The 16,634-nt window shown below is 43.9% G+C and overlaps 1 protein-coding gene across 9 annotated transcripts in view; it reads right to left on the reverse strand.

Annotated features, from left to right (window-relative positions):
- ADGRG2 (adhesion G protein-coupled receptor G2) overlaps positions 1 to 16,634 on the reverse strand; it is a 177,213-nt gene that overhangs the window by 52,693 nt on the left and 107,886 nt on the right. For 3 of the 9 annotated variants that reach the window (XM_044283988.1, XM_044283994.1, XM_044283986.1), the window contains 6 exons: positions 8,595 to 8,651; positions 7,434 to 7,478; positions 7,245 to 7,304; positions 5,609 to 5,683; positions 4,224 to 4,298; positions 849 to 893 (listed from right to left, as the gene is read on the reverse strand). In XM_044283988.1, coding sequence (XP_044139923.1) covers positions 849 to 893; positions 4,224 to 4,298; positions 5,609 to 5,683; positions 7,245 to 7,304; positions 7,434 to 7,478; positions 8,595 to 8,651 — 357 coding nt within the window. The remainder of the gene's footprint in view (positions 1 to 848; positions 894 to 4,223; positions 4,299 to 5,608; positions 5,684 to 7,244; positions 7,305 to 7,433; positions 7,479 to 8,594; positions 8,652 to 16,634) is intronic. The other 6 variants (XM_044283992.1, XM_044283989.1, XM_044283990.1 and 3 more) reach the window with 3 other exon arrangements.

Here is a 16,634-nt window from a genome sequence, read left to right on the forward strand (position 1 = left end):
GGCTGCGGCACCCTTATATTTACCAGCCAATGACTGGCTATCCTAGGGTACTTAAGTCTCCCCTGTGGGAGTTTGCCTGCGCAATAAAGTTAACTAGCTTGCTAGTTCTCTGCAAAGTTGTGCTGTCTGACTGTGTACTGACTGTCCGCCCGTTTACTGGATTCTTACCCTCCTTTGCTTGACCTGACATGTGCCTGACCTCTGTATTGACCCCTCGCTGCCTGCCCTGATCTCGGACTACTAACCGTTAAGCACATACTCCGCCAGCCCTAACCTTGGCCTGTCCTCATGATTTTGCCCCATGGGTCAGCTGTCAATCCCATAGAGACTACTTCAGGAGGTTTTGGCATGGTGGTTCCCCTGCAGTGAAGTCCAGATTCCTGTATAGGTGTTAAAAGGAGAATACCAGGGGACGGCCAGAATAATGCCCTTAGGTTTAGCCCAAAGTCAGATCTGTTGGTTGACATAGTGGTTCCAAACCCACTGCTGTTATACACACAGTTTCCAGAGGAAGCTCCACTTCCAGGACCATGTGGACATGAACTGATGTCAGACTGTCCATGCAGTTTAGGAAATTAAGAGTACGTTTATAAATATTTATATTTGAAAAATGATAATGAACGTTTCCAGCATCTGACAACCCCTTTAGACTGTTTGGCCTTATTCTTAGTTTTGCTATGAGGTCCTATGATTTCTGTGTATATCTCTGGTGCAAACCGTTAGATTTTAGTCACTAGAAGTTGACTAAACCAGATGTGTTGGTGCTGGATCAGCTCGAGCTCCTATTTTGAATTGGGATTCATGGGTTTTCTAGTTACATGTTTAATATCTGTGAAATAAGCACTTACAGTTCTGAAATGCTTCAGTGTCATTGAAGGAACAATTCATACTTTCTGTAACAGTAAAAATAAAAACAAATTAATACAATATTAGAACAGTCTGATTCAAAGTAATAACGTGAAACATGGCTATTTATTTATGTAGAATTCCTGTCAGAATACTTACCTAGGTTCACTCTAGTGTTTTTAAGCAAACTAGGTATTTTGTGGAGCGGTAATTTATTGGTATACGATAATACAATATGGCTACCTGTTGTCAGATTCTTTGACACTGTATTGGATGTCATGGTAAAAAAAAATTATTGTTTAAAACTAAAGGAAGACAAATCATACAATTGTATGTAATATGACATTTACTCCTTCTTGCGTTATATTTTTTTCCTTTCTACCTCCCAGAAGACTATTGAGGGTTATATTTTGAATGGCACCATTTAATCATTTAATTTAACATATCTTGTATTGGAATACAGGAAAAAAATATTTGTGTGGTAAAATTGAACCCATTGGGGGGGCCCCCCCCCCCCCCCCCCAATTCTGTCAAGGTTTTTTGAGTTTTGATATTTCAGCACTCACTGTATGGTTAAAATGACATCACATCCTAATTCTGTGGGACAGTACAATTATGACCATACCAAATTTGCATGTTTTTACTAATTAAAATTAAACCTCTGAAGAAATAAACACATTTTTTGCATCACCCTGACACTGATATCCTTTTTATATTTCTGCCTACAGAACTGTATAAGGGTTTGGTTTTTTTGGATGACCAAAAAATTGAAAAACATGAATTTGCATTTATTTTTTTTCCATTTTGGCGTTCACCGTGCATAACTTTTTTTAATTTATTTTAACAGTGATACATATTATGTTTATTTTTTTATTGTATAGAATTGGGAAAGGAGGTAATTAGAATTTTTTCATTTTTGTTTTTTCACTTAAAAAAAATATATTTTACACAAACTTTTAGTCCACGTAGGGACTAAACATCTCCTTTACGCATGGCATAATAATTTTGTGCATGTATTTATCATAATGTTATGTGAAATTTTTAAAGAAATCCAATAAATGTCTGTTAACATTTTGTTACTATGCTTAAAGGGAATGTGATTATGGGGCAGCCATCTTGCTTGTGATGATGTTAAAGGGGTTATCCAATCCCTATAATGACCACTAGAATTCCCGGGCCCCTTCTCTAGAGCATACTTACTTGCTCCCCGACACCCGCGTCCCTTCAGATCGCTGCACGGCCGCCGCCCGTCATTGTATCTCCCTGTCACACCGATCAAAACATCTGGGGACGGCGGGAGCAGCCATAAGCAGGTCGTGATGGTGACCAGCCTCCCTAACATGGTGGGTGACGCTAGGGAGCCAGGTCACCGCTGAAGCCTGCTATTGGCTGCTCCCCCCCCCCCCATTGACGGATGCTTTGATCCGCACAACGGGGAGATACAGCTGTGGGTGTGCAGCCATCCAGAGGGACGTAGGTGCTGGGAAGCAGGTAAGTATGCTCTAGAGCAGGGGTGCACAACGTTTCCTGGTTGGGGGCCACATTGCCTGACTGAACCAATGACGAGGGCCGAAAATTAAAATTTTAAGGTGTATTAACAACTGAAATTTTGTACTTATGGCATATTGAACACACATTATATACCATTAATGTCTAGTTACACTTCCAGGACTCCCATCTAATGGGAGAAATACATGAAAATTACATGTAAGCAGATGGTTGGGGGCCGCACAGAATGGTATCAAGGGCCGCATGTGGCCCCCGGGCCGCAGGTTGTGCACCCCTGCTCTAGAGAAATGGCCCGAGCATTCTTGCTTGCTTCAAGTCAAGGTAACCATGCCCCTTAACCGTCCCCTCTTGCCAGAGAGTGACAGCCTGAAGTGCGGCCGCGATTCCCCAAGTCTCGAGAATGCGCATTGAGCCGCTAAAACCTGGCTAACAGCGGTAGCAGGAGATGGAATAGCTCATTATTACAAGGTGCACCGCACATGCGCGAGACTTGTGGCTGCATCGCAGGCTGTCACTCTCCGGCAAGAGGGAACGGTTAGTGGGCGTGGTTATCTTGACTTGAAGCAAGGAGGCTGCTGCCCCCTTGACTTCAAGCTGGCCAGCACTATAGCGCTGATAGAGAATAAAACTGCGTTTTTTGAACATATGCAGCATCGGACAACAGGATAAGGCCTCTTTCACACTACCGTTTTTTTTCCCCGTTTTGCGGTCCGTTTTTTGCGTTCCGTATACGGAACCATTCATTTAAAAGGTTCCGCAAAAAAAACGGAATGTGTTCCGTATGCATTCCGTTTCTGTATTTCCGTTTTTCCGTTCAAAGATAGAACATGTCCTATATTTGGCCGCAAATCACGGTCCGTGGCTCCATTCAAGTCAATGGGTCCGCAAAAAAACGGAACCCATACGGAAATGCATCCGTATGTCTTCCGTATCTGTTCCGTTTTTTGCGGAACCATCTATTGAAAATGTTATGCCAAGCCCAATTTTTTCTATGTAATTACTGTATACTGTATATGCCATACGGAAAAACGGAACGGAACAACGGAACGGAAACGGAACCACATCGGAAGCAAAAAAACGGAACAACGGATCCGTGAAAAACGGACCGCAAAACACTGAAATGGACATACTGTAGTGTGAAAGAGGCCTAAAGCATATGATTATTAAGTTAACAGGCTGCGGGCTACTATAAGGTACTGCTGGCGGGTGTAGATGCATTTTTGAGGTGACAGGTTCCCTATAAACATATGTTTAACATAAAAACTTAATTTAAACAATAAGTAATTTTCAAATGACACATTCCCATTTTCTTTTCTTCTTTTTTTCTCCTTTGAAATCTTTTTCTAGATTCCCAGTGTCTAAATACTCGCATTTCCTGCTTCTGCCCTGTAGCTGTTTGTCTGTAGGTGATGCCATTCTAAATCAAGAAGCAAATTCTGAGGCCGGAGACAACAGTGGCCTTGGCTTGTCCTCCGGAAAAGGAAGTAGTGTTTGGAAGGGAATGCTATGCACACTGCTGTTCTTGGCGGTGAGTAGTTTGCCTGCACCTTCTATCACTGTTACGCATTTCACTTTTTATCAGGTTAATGTTCTTGCAGCTCATAGCTTATGTCATCAAGATATTCTGACATGTGCTAGATGATTCCTCATAGTATAAGAATATTAGTACCTCTAAAGGAAGACTATCACTGTCATCAGTTTACCATTTAATACTGCAGTTCTGGCATAGTTCTAATACAGTATCTATGAGAAAACTAGTCCTTTGTGATTCCATAAATGTAGCCAGCCCCTCATAGTGTCTCAGTGCAGGTTTACGTACTCCTGGGACACCCCTTTCATGCCTGTTGCCCAGAGTAGAAAGTGCTTACCAGTCGTTATTTGGCTGAACTCAGATGTAAGGTATGTATGCTGAGACGTTACGCCACTACTCCAACTGCTGCTCCCTGTGAAAAAATAGGTTTGAAACGAAAGAAAACATTGGAAAATGACTAAAATAACAATCTATTCACAGTGTACTCTCTATTGACATACATTGACCACAAAATGCAGTTTTACCTTGTTATAATCATTAATAAATCAAAAAACTTCCCAAAGACGTTAAAAGAATAAAGATAATTTGACAACATAATTTAAGGCTACTTTCACACTTGCGGCAGTGTGATCCGGTGGGCAGTTCCGTCGTTGGAACTGCCCGCCGGATCCGCCGCTGACTGAAAGCATTTGTGAGACAGACCCGGATGTGGATCCTTCTCACAAATGCATTGCAAGGACGGATCCGTCTCTCCGCTTGTCATTTTTTTTTTTTTTACATTTTTACCGGTCTGCGCAGGCCGGAAGGACGGATCCGGCATTCCGGTATCTTAAATGCCGGATTCGGCACTAATACATTCCTATGGGAAAATTTTTTCCAAAAACTTAAATTGCCAATGATTCCCAGGTTTTGGGGATTTGTCCCACACAAAATTATCCAAATGGCATCCACCGTTTCACATATCAGAATACAGGGAGTAAGAGAAGAGAAGAACCACATGACCCCGTCCTGATGGGCTTGCCCATAATACATTGTACTGCAGTCAGCCTCAGCCATTCATGAGGACTTATTCTGTGAGGTCAATGGATCTGCCATGTTTTTCCGGCCCTGTACAGTTGAGGGATTGCACACCTGTTAATGTCCCTTTACACGTGATGATGTACAAGCAGATTGTTGGGAAGGAAGGGTTCCTTCCCAACAATCTGCTGATCGCTAGCGGAGGAGACTACTGAATTTACATGCAGCGATCTGCTCTATGCACATTTGGCATCCGTTTAAGCCATTTCCATCTGAACAAAAATCTCCCCCCCCCCCAAAAAAAAAAATATGAAAAATAAACGGTGATGTGAACTCGCCCTTACTCTTGTTTCATTTCTCTACCAGCATTTAGAACAGAAAACTATATAGCATGTACTGTATATGAGTGCTGTAGGGAGATTATTGCACCAACTCCATTTTCTCGAAATGTAATCTAGCTATAAAACTACATTTAGTATCACTGTAATCGTACTAACCAGCAAAAGAAAGTTAACATGTCGTTTTTACTGCACAGTGAACACCATAAAATGAAACCCATAAAACGATTGCAGAATTGAAATTTTGTTTTCCAGCTCTACCCCACTTACAAAGAACAAAACAAGCTGTCGTAGAGTTACAGAATGTGAATTAAAGAAAATAAAAAGCTATATTGCTGTATTGTACCTTTGGGAGAGACATACTAACCATTGGTGACAATTGTGTTTAATGATGATGTCCAAAGTGTGCTGCTTTTGGATGTGCCAATGGTAAATTCGGTGACTGTAACAGAAAAACAAGGAAAATCAAGTGCACGTTACTTGTGGGTTGGGTACGGCATTAGGCGTTGCTGTAAGCCTTATAAATCTATGCCATTATCAAAATACTATAGGGGTAATTTACAGACAGATATACGCCGCACAGATATAGCGCAGGTTCTGTCACACGCCATGTTGTGGCAGAATCTACAACTTCTTCCCCGCTCACTAAAAAAGGAGGTGTGGTATGGCGATCCACCGCCAGCACAGGGGCTTATTAGGACCAGTCCCTTAGCATAGAATCAGAACTACAAAAGGCTTTTGACAATCTATTATTTTATACTGCATACAATGTGACAGCAAAGATACTCCCTATAATAGGTTTACCCACACAAACTATGCCCATAGTAAGACAATTAAAAGGGTTGTCTGGCCTTGGAACCCCTGGGGTCCTTCCCTGTCCCCCTAATCATAAAATAAAAAAACACTCACCTGTCTGTGGCCCTGCCGCTGCTCCATTCTTGGCCACTTTTGGTCCCCACAGGACGAGGAAGTAGCTTGGTCCCGTTTCCAGACGTCAGTGGTCACAGTGGCTTGAATGGGACATCACTGCTGTGGCATCGCATTCAAGCCCTGTAACCGCTGAAGTCAGTGATTGGCCGCAGCAGTCAGGAGACCATGTCGCTTCCTGGCCCTGCAGGGATAAGAAGCAGCCAGAAAAGGAGCAGCAGTGGGACCATGAACAGGTGAGTGGGGCTTGTATGTCCGGGGGACGACCCCAGGGATTGTCTGCTCCAAGGCTGGACAACCCCTTTAACAATCTAAATTAGCCTGTATGTGTAACGCTGGGTTCAGACCTGAGCGTTCGGGATGTCGCGCTCTGTATGCGCGATTCTACGGGCGTCTGACATACACGGCTCCGGAACAAGCGAACGCCTATTGTCGCGCGTTCCCGCTAAGTCTATGTACGGGAACGCGCGACAAGACGCCCCAAAGAAGCTCATGTACTTCTTGGGGCATCGGGCGGTTTACAGCGCGATCGTACACGCTGTAAAACGCCCAGGTGAGAACCATTCCCATAGGGAATCATTGGTTCTTGCCTGTTAAGCGTTTTACAGCGCGTTGGAACGCGCTGTAAAACGCTCAGGTCTGAACCCAGCCTTATACCTACACACACTTTTCTTGCTCACATGTATTAAAGAAATGTCTTAAAGCTGGCCATATATATTACATGTTGTATGCAAAACTTGCCATATGCTAAAAAAAACGGACTCATAGAAGATGCACGCCTGTTACCCTGGGCTAGGAACCTACAAGCGACCCTGGGAAAGCCCACATGTTAATGCCCACATGTTACTGGCACTGCCCAGTGATTTCTGTCACAGGAAACCTTTGTGGTGATAACAGACCTTTGATGACATTCTAACTTGTATGTATGACATGGTCTCAGGAAGCCATAGAGGCCAGGCTAATTACACCTTGACCTTGAATTCTGCATACTACCTATTTGCATTTCATTAAACGCATTAACCGTGTTTTCTACTTACCTCTATGAATTTCTGCACTGATGGCTCACAGGTACTTACCATTAGTTATATTTGTGGTTTCTAAGAATGTATTAGACCCAGTGGTCAGGGTTTTAGTCTCTGTAAAACACAACGGTATATAAAAATACTGTATATTAAAATAATCTAAAACCACTCTAAGCAAATACCAATACTAACAAGCCTAAGCAAATGCCTAGAAACCGAAATAAAATGGTATTCTCTTCATACCTCTAGTATTCACCCCTGTTCCACCAGTGACTATCCCAGACACCACTGTAAAATTAAAAGAAACCCACAGGAATTATGTCATTTTAATAACTTTGGTTTCTGCCTATGTGCTTATTAACTGTACAATGTGACATCCTATGACACAAACACTAGGGGCAGCTTCACAGGAAGCCAATCTGCAAGTCTGTAAAGTAATGCCACATATGGTAAACTTATTCCTAATTTTTTTTTTTTTCTGATTGCAAATTTTTGATGCTATATCCTGTACATGATTATGGGGGCTGCCATTTTGCCTGAGCTGCTGTTAACAGAATTAAGAGATAAGCTTTACAGCAGCCACCATAGGCCATAGACATAAAGCGCAGGAGGGCACTTCTACGGTAGAGTTTTCTAGGCATGCTTTGTGACCTGTGCAGAGGTCAGGAGCAAGTAGATAAGCTGTGATATCTTCTAGTGTGAATGGTGGATCATGTGTTTGTACCTTTCATTGTAATCCTGCCTGTGATGATAATAAGGTGACTGCTGAAAAGTGATCTGTACAGGCAAAAAAGTGGCGCCTATTATTAGGCTTAGTGGCCAGTGCAAAAACTGCAGGAATTTAGGATTTTTTTAAAACATAGTGACACTGAAAATTAAAAATAACATCCCCAAAATTATTTAAAATATATTTAGCATATAAACTTGATTTATACATTTTCTGATGATACATTCCCTTTAAAGGGTTATTCCCATCATTAACATTTATGGTATATCCATAGATTTCCATGGACATATCCAACGTCCACCTGGTTAGGCTGTTTCCATTACTTCTATAGAGAGCCACACAGATGTTCTCTGAAGATGTAACAGGCAGATCCACATTTTGGGCCAAACATACTGCGGATTTCTCATAATTGTCAAGGATGAGAACTGGCCTTTGATGCAACCTGAATGTCTTTGGGAAGACAGGGTCATGTGTACTATAGCTGTCCGTCAGACTCCAGCCCATAGTTGGCGTAGCTTTAGGTTTCTTGCACACAGACAGCACAAGAGCACTAAAAGGCGTATATGCCTCAAACAATGTGGTGCAACGTATTCCAACAGACATTTTACTGACATATGAGACTCCAGTCTTGAGTAAATGTGGCCCATAGCCTTGTGTGCCTTGCAGGACTTACGTACCTGTAGTGGGGGTGTTTGGTGGTGAAATAGGAGGCACACTAGTAGTGCTGCCTGAAACTGCAGAGAGCAAAGCAAACATACAAACAGCATTGTTAGCTTGAGGCGTGCAGAGGAGGTAATCTCAACAAAAAGTCAGACTTCTGATGTTCCTACTTTATCCTACTTTATCATTATGCCACAAGTTGGGCATCCATGCTGTAGACTATGTATGAAGCAGCTGTGCTAAACTGAGACTAAACATTGTCTAACGGGACTCTGTCACCACCATCTTGGACTATTATCTGCAGTAATAAATCAATAGTATGGCAGATGAGGAGTCGAAATCATATTTTTTTTTTATTTCTTCTGCCCCTCAAAGTTAGTATTTTTTGCAATATTGGGGTTCTGAGTTCAAATCTAACCAAGGGTGACGCATGCATGGAGTTTGAATCTTCTCCTCTTTGTGTGTATTCCTCCCCCACTGTCAGCGTCTAAAGCTGTGCTGGAATACATTGTCTGGACTGCTGTGCATGCGCACAAGAGTCTTCACCATTAGTCTTGACAATGTATCAGCACAGCTTTAAACGCTGACAGTGGGGGAGCGGCAGGCAGCAGGAACATAAAAACAGTCTTTCTGGACTCCTTAGGCTTAGTTCACACGAACGTGTGTGATCTGTGGCCGTATTGCGGCCCGCAAATCGCGGCCCGCAATACACGGCCACAGTTCCGTGTGCATTCCGCATCACGGATGCGGACCCATTCACTTCAATGGGTCTGCAAATCCGGAATCGCGGAACGGCCGCACGGGACGGACTCTTTGGAAGCACTACGGAGTGCTTCCGTGGGGTTACGTCCCTTACTTCCGTTCCGCAAAAAGATAGAACATGTCCTATCTTTTAGCGGAACGGGCGGATCGCGGACCCATTAAAGTGAATGGGTCCGCGATCCGATGCGGCTGACCTACAGCCGGCGATCGTGCATTGCGGCCCGCTATTTGCGGGCCGCAGCACGAGCACAGGTCACACACGTTCGTTTGAACTCGGCCTAATGTGTAGTACTATTCATGTGTTACAGAAGATAATAGTCCAGAATTGTGGCAACAGATTCCCTTTAAAACATTACAATAATTGGTATTTTTAGCGTGATCTAAAAGCTGACTTTTTATTAAATCACATAAAAGGAGCTTTTTTTCTATAAATTATTTTTACAGCATTTTTCATGTCTACTTTAAGGGAAAATATCACACCGGAAAAAAACTTTAAAAGATTTGTGACAAAACAATTCTAAAAACTAGTGGTGATCACACCTGAAGTAATATAAATATAATAATAATATAATATAAATAGCTACAAATGCTTGTAACTTTGATGTAAGCACAACCTTAAAGAGGCTCTGTCACCAGGATCAACCCTATAAAATCATGCTGATTAAAACAATACTTTCCTTTTGTCTATACGATAAATAGCGGCAGAGATATCTGCGTTCTATTCATATGCAAATGAGAAGTTTGAGCACCAGGAGGCGGGGCTGAAGCCTTTGAGCACTGCTCTGTAACACCCCCTGTGCTCTGAACACTCCCCCCTTCTTTTGCTTGACAGGGGCTAGACATGCTGAGGGCAGAGCTGTGCCCTTGCATCTACATATCATATACACTATGTACTATAGCTTCACCACACTGAGATCTGCTCAGAAAGCTAATCTACATATCACTGCTTTATTCACAGGCCCAATATATGATTATAAAGACACCAGCAATGTGTGTGTTAGCTTATAAGCACAGAAAAAACATGCAACTATGCAGTAATGCTATAGCTTTGTGTTAAGTGCTTGGTTTTACATATAGAGATCCCAGGTTTGAATTCTGGGAGAGGATTCCATAAACTTTTTTTTCAGTTTTTTTCCCCTCTAATTTAGCCCATAATAAAAGGCTACACTATAATAAATAATATAAATTGATATAATAACAATACAAGGCCTTACTGTATTCAGAACAATGTTTTGTTTTTGCTTAGAAACCAGCCTAGACACCCATTACAGACACCCAGTGGGGGAGATTTATCAAACTGGTGCAAAGGAAAACAGGCTTAGTTGCCCATAGCAACCAATCAGATTCTACCTTTAATTTTCAAAGGAGCTGTCAAAAATTAAAGGTGGAATCTGACTGGTTGCTATGGGCAAATAAGCATGTTTTCCTTTACAACCGGTTTGATAAATCTACCCCATTATTCTCAATATAATAAGGATATAGGGGGTTGATCCAAATGACAGTAAGTATAATTTTTAAGTCATCAACCGTTAAGAGTATAAATCAAATTTTATTTCAAGCCACGGAGGCGAGTATTGCTATATCTTCCTTTACTACAAAACCACAGCAGCAAAGAAAAAAACGTAAGAGATTAGCATATCTCCATGGTAACAAACCCCTCCCACATGGTCCCCTATATATAGTTTCTGTCACAGGAAACCCTCCTCTTTCTTTGCTGCTGCCACAGCTAAGTACTTCACTGTGTCATTTTTTTCTAATGTTATGCATAGTAGATATATATATTTCTTTCCATTACAGGGCGCACTCTTCTTTATTCACTAACTTAATTTCTGTGAGTTTATTGTTTTTCTCTGGTTTATTTTGCCCAGGTAGTTTAAAAATGTTTTATCTACATTGCGCCCATTAGGTTTTTCTTCATACTGCTTCCCTATTGTCTTACTCTTCTATCGGCTCTCAGATATTACCCCGCAACCGCACTTCCACTTTCGCCGTACCTGACAGGGTTTCCGTCTTCCATTTGGTTCACTTCTCGGCGGCCATTTTATCAACTGTCACTTATCTTTCCTTTGAGCGCGCGTTTCCACTAAGCCACGCCCCCTCTTTTTTTCTGAGGTGAATTTATTCCCTGCATCGCTTCAGATAGAACTGCTCTGCGTCTTGTGGGGTAACTCACCCCGTTTATTTGTGTGCCTTTTCTTTCAGCTACCCCATACTTTATAGTTTATAATAGTGACATTTATCACTAATCCCAGGCCCATTAATTATTCATTTATACTGTATCCTACATAGGCTATTATGGCTCATACCCCATCTAAACAGTCTATGGCAGAGGATTCTGAGGTAGAATTTCACTCCCCTGCTACAGCTCCTACATTTAGTGGAGCCCCTTTAATGTTAGAACCTTCCCATGTGGATATCCTACAACGCTCTGTGTCAGAGGCTATTAACGCGGCAATGGGATCCATGTCCCATTCCCTATCCAGGTCAATTGCTGATGCACTCATAGTTCAACCTCCCCCACCCAGGGTTGACACCCAATCAGGTACTGCTTCCCATCCAACCTCCAGAACCGAATTGATTGGTGTGTCCAAAGCCACCCATGATAGCGCGCCAGAATCGCGCAAAAGAGCCTATTCCCGCCAGGCAGAAAAGGCGAGGAGCTGGAAATGTGCCAGAGCACAACTAGAGTCAGATTCAGGATCCAAGATTGGTTCCGACTACGAGGAGGTTAGGTTCGAGGATGAGGAATTCCCAGATGCAGACCTGTCTGACTCCCCATCTGCTCGGCCCATTAATAGTTCCGCCACAGCGGCAGGACCGTCTACTTCTCAAGCTGCAGCAGGTTCATCGGGCCCTTTGACCGACCCCTCTGGGGAGCCATTATTTGACCCCGACTCACTACACCATCCGAGATCGGCTGAATGGCTACCGCTGAATCATGTAGCCCAATATCTGGAATCCAGAGTCCGCTGCCCTCTCAGTAAGGAGGCACGTAAAAAGCTCAAAGCCGAATGCCCGCAGCCTTTAATAGCAAACAAAGTTTGCGATACACCAGCAGTAGACCCTAAGATGGTCCAATTTCTTTCCAAAACTGGCTGGAATCCTAGGAGAGGCCTAGACTCTGCTCTTCGAGTGTGCCAGGACAAGCTCCTGGACGTCTTTGGGCCCCTAGCCAAGATTTTCAAATTGGCCGAGACCGCTAGAGCGGCTAATGAATTTGTGGACCCTGAGGTCCTCCGTGGTTGGACACAACGTGCCATTTGTATAGCCGGGATTGTTAACACTTCCCTTTCAATCGAGAGACGTAAGGCGATCTTATTTAAGATCGAGCCAAAATTATCTAATCTGGCCCTATCCGAAGCAGGTAGTGAGGCACAAGGTCTCCTTTTTAGCAACTCATTTATAAAAGATATGAGCAAATATGTTGGAGCATTTACGGCCCTTGACAAGGCCCAATCCTCTATGAGGAGGGTTTTCCATCCTCGTTTTTCACACAGGGCCGGCAGTTCCAGGGGCCGTCTGTCCGGCCGCTCCTCATTCCAGACCCGGGTCTCGGGTCGAGGTTCCTACAACCACCGCTCCTTCTCTGAAAGATCCTCATTAAACAACCATCGGGTTTCTTCCCATCACGAGGTGCTCCCAATCGTAGAGGCTTCCGTGGAGGCTCCAGCTCCCGTCGCCCTTTCGGTAAGTGTACCTCCACTTCTTTCTTCTCCAATTTGCGTAGGGGGCAGACTCCGACATTTTTCTCGTCTTTGGTCCACCATCACCACGGACACTTGGGTGCTGTCCACAATTCTTGGTTTCCAAATAGAGTTGGTAAGTCTTCCGAGTCTCCCCTTCCCTCCCCACCCTATGATCACCCCATCAGACACCCTATTTCATATAGACAGGGAGCTGATGGACCTGCTCAGAAAGGAAGCGATCAAACGTGCACCAAATTTCCCTGGGGGTGTCCTGAGCACTATCTTTCTGGTACACAAGAAGGGCGGCCAAATGCGTCCCGTCATCAACCTGCACCCCCTAAACAGTTTTGTACAGTATCAACACTTCAAGATGGAGGGCATCCATCTTCTCAGGGATCTTCTACTAAAAGGGGATTGGATGGTAAAACTCGACCTAAAGGACGCATACCTCACTGTCCCAGTAGAAGAATCCTCCAGAGACCTACTTCGGTTTCTGTGGAAGGGAGAAACTTGGCGCTTCACTTGCCTCCCCTTCGGCCTCTCTTCGGCTTCATGGTGTTTCACCAAACTCATGCGGCCGGTAGTAGCATGGCTTCGCAGTCGAGGAATTCGACTAATTATCTACCTGGACGACATCCTTTTGTTGGCCCAGGACAGACATACCCTTCTATCACATCTGGAACTCACTTCGAACCTGTTAACCGGGTTAGGATTCCTCATCAATTACGACAAGTCCGTTTTGACCCCAGCACGGACAATGGAATTCCTAGGGTTTTCTGTGAATTCGGTAGCAGAAACCCTCAGTCTTCCGACAACAAAGATCAAGGAGATTCGCAAGGAATTACGCAGAACACTGGAAATACCACAAATTTCCCTTTGACATCTGGCTCGGATCATCGGCCTCCTATCCTCCTCCATCCAGGCCGTTTTTCCAGCCCCTTTACATTACTGGGCCCTTCAACGCCTGAAGACGGCCCATTTACACAGGGGAGCCACCTACGTGGATCTTATTTGTCTAGACGACGAAACTCGGGACGAAATCCGTTGGTGGATCTGCAATCTCCAAGCCTGGAATGGGAAGGCGATTTGCAGTCCTCGTCCAGATTTTACAGTGGATTCCGATGCCAGCCTCCTCGGCTGGGGGGCCCACTGCGAAGGCATTTCTACCGGAGGTCCTTGGTCGATGGAGGAATCTCCTCTGCACATCAATGCTTTGGAGCTCCTGGCGGGCTCATTCGCCATTCGCAGTTTTGTGAAAGACATGATCAGAACTTGCATTCGACTACGCATGGACAACGTCTTCGCTGTCCGTTATGTCAATGCCATGGGTGGTACACACTCTCCCATGCTTTCTCATTTGGCCAGGAAATTCTGGTCTTTCTGTCTGAGCCGGGAACTTACAGTGGTGGCGGAATATATTCCAGGATTACACAACGTTCAGGCGGACTGGAGCTCACGCTATCTCAGGGATGCCAGCGATTGGAGATTAAACTCGCAGGTGTTCTCTGCCATCTCCTCAGTCTGGGGTGCTGTTTACATCGACCTCTTTGCTTCCCGTTTGAACAAACAACTACCGAGATTCTTCAGTTGACGCCCGGACCCGGAAGCGGAAGCTGTGGACGCATTCCTTCAGGACTGGTCCGAAGACCTCCACTACGCGTTTCCGCCGTTCTCAATGATCCCGAGAACCCTGAGTCAAGTTCGTTTCCAATCAGCAGAGATCATCTTGATTGTTCCGTTCTGAACCACTCAGTCGTGGTTTCCCAACCTTTTGGAGCTTCTCATCCTTCCTCCTTTTCTCTTGCCAGATTGTCCAGATCTTCTCTTAGGTCCGGGAGACGTTCAACACCCTCTTCTTCTGGAGGGTTCTCTTCGACTACTAGCTTGCAGAGTATCAGGCGTTCCCATGAAGGCCGCGACCTTTCGGAAGCAACTTGGAGATTACTGGAGGAGTCTTGGGCTCCCAGCACTAGACGGGTTTATAAAGCAGCCTGGAGATCTTGGTCTAGTTGGTGCGTGGACCGGAGTCTGGATCCCTTTTCGGCCCCTGTAGTGGACATCTTGAGTTTTCTTACTTCCCTATTCAAGGATGGTAAGGCCTATCGGACTATAAATCTTTTCAGATCCGCCATTTCCTCTTTTCACCAGGGTTTCGAAGGCCGTCCAGCTGGACAACACCCATTGGTCTGTCGCTTACTCAAGGGTTCCAGGATGTCCCGTCCTCCCAGACCACGTTTTTCTGCCACATGGGACGTTTCTTTGGTTTTAAATTTCTTCTCTTCCTGGCCTTCCAACTCCGAACTTTCATTACGTCAATTGTCGGCTAAGCTAGTCACTTTGTTCTGTCTTATCTCTTGCAAGAGAGTTTCTGACGTGAGAGCTTTAGATTATGACGCCAGATTTTTCTCTCCTGAAAGAGTCACTTTTGACATTTCTCGTCGAACTAAGACCCAGATTCGCTCCGTTTCTTTTCCTTGTTTTCCGGCGGTTCCCGGTCTCTGTCCGGTATCTTGTTTACGGGAATATGAGTCTCGAACCTTATCTCATCGTTCCAACGAGGTCCCTCAATTGTTCCTTTCTTATCGCCATCCGTTCGCCCCGGTCTCCACCACTACTTTGGCCAGGTGGGTGAAATGGCTCATGTCTTTGGCAGGCGTTGACACTTCCGTATTCACTGCTCGTTCTACTCGGAGCCTTCCACTTCTATGATGGCAGCAGGTGCTCGTCTGGAAGACGTTATGAAAATTGCAGACTGGTCAAGGGTATCAACTTTCAGAGAATTTTACTTTCGTCCTACTCAACATGTATTTTCTTCTGTTATTGGACAGCTTTAAACTCGCAATAGGAGCCTCCGTGGCTTGAAATAAAATTGGATGATTTTACTAATTTATGACGTAAAGTCATGATTTTATTAAAGACACGGAGGCGAGTATTGCCCCCCCCCTCATTTTCTTATTTCCCTCCCTTGTCATATTAATTAATATATTTATCTTACTATTTTGCTTTTGTATTGATTACTTTATGCTTACTATTTATCATGTTGCTTTGCATACATATTTTATTTTAAAGGAGACTAGTATCCCCTCTATGTGATTTCCTGTTTCTGTTCTTTCTTCCAGTGTGACTTAATCATCTTTATTGGCTGGATTACATATGATCTACGTTCCTAGTTTCCAGTTACAGCATCGCAGTTCCAGTTCCTCCGGTTTCTCGAATTCTGTTTTCCAAGGTTCCTGAAGAGTTGGAGTGGCATCCGCCAAGAAAGAGGAGGGTTTCCTGTGACAGAAACTATATATAGGGGACCATGTGGGAGGGGTTTGTTACCATGGAGATATGCTAATCTCTTAAGTTTTTTCTTTGCTGCTGTGGTTTTGTAGTAAAGGAAGATATAGCAATACTCGCCTCCGTGTCTTTAATAAAATCATGACTTTACGTCATAAATTAGTAAAATCATCCAATTTTATTGAACAAATCTCCCAATGATAACAGTATTTTTTTCACAAATTAAAAAACTCAAAATGCACCGTTCCAAATTATTAAGCACAGCAGAGTTTCAAAACATTTTATAGATTGTAAGGGACTGAAAATGGTCATTTGTTGAATTTGCAG

Source organism: Bufo gargarizans, chromosome 3 (genome assembly GCF_014858855.1).
Source record: "Bufo gargarizans isolate SCDJY-AF-19 chromosome 3, ASM1485885v1, whole genome shotgun sequence".
NCBI lineage: Eukaryota > Metazoa > Chordata > Amphibia > Anura > Bufonidae > Bufo > Bufo gargarizans.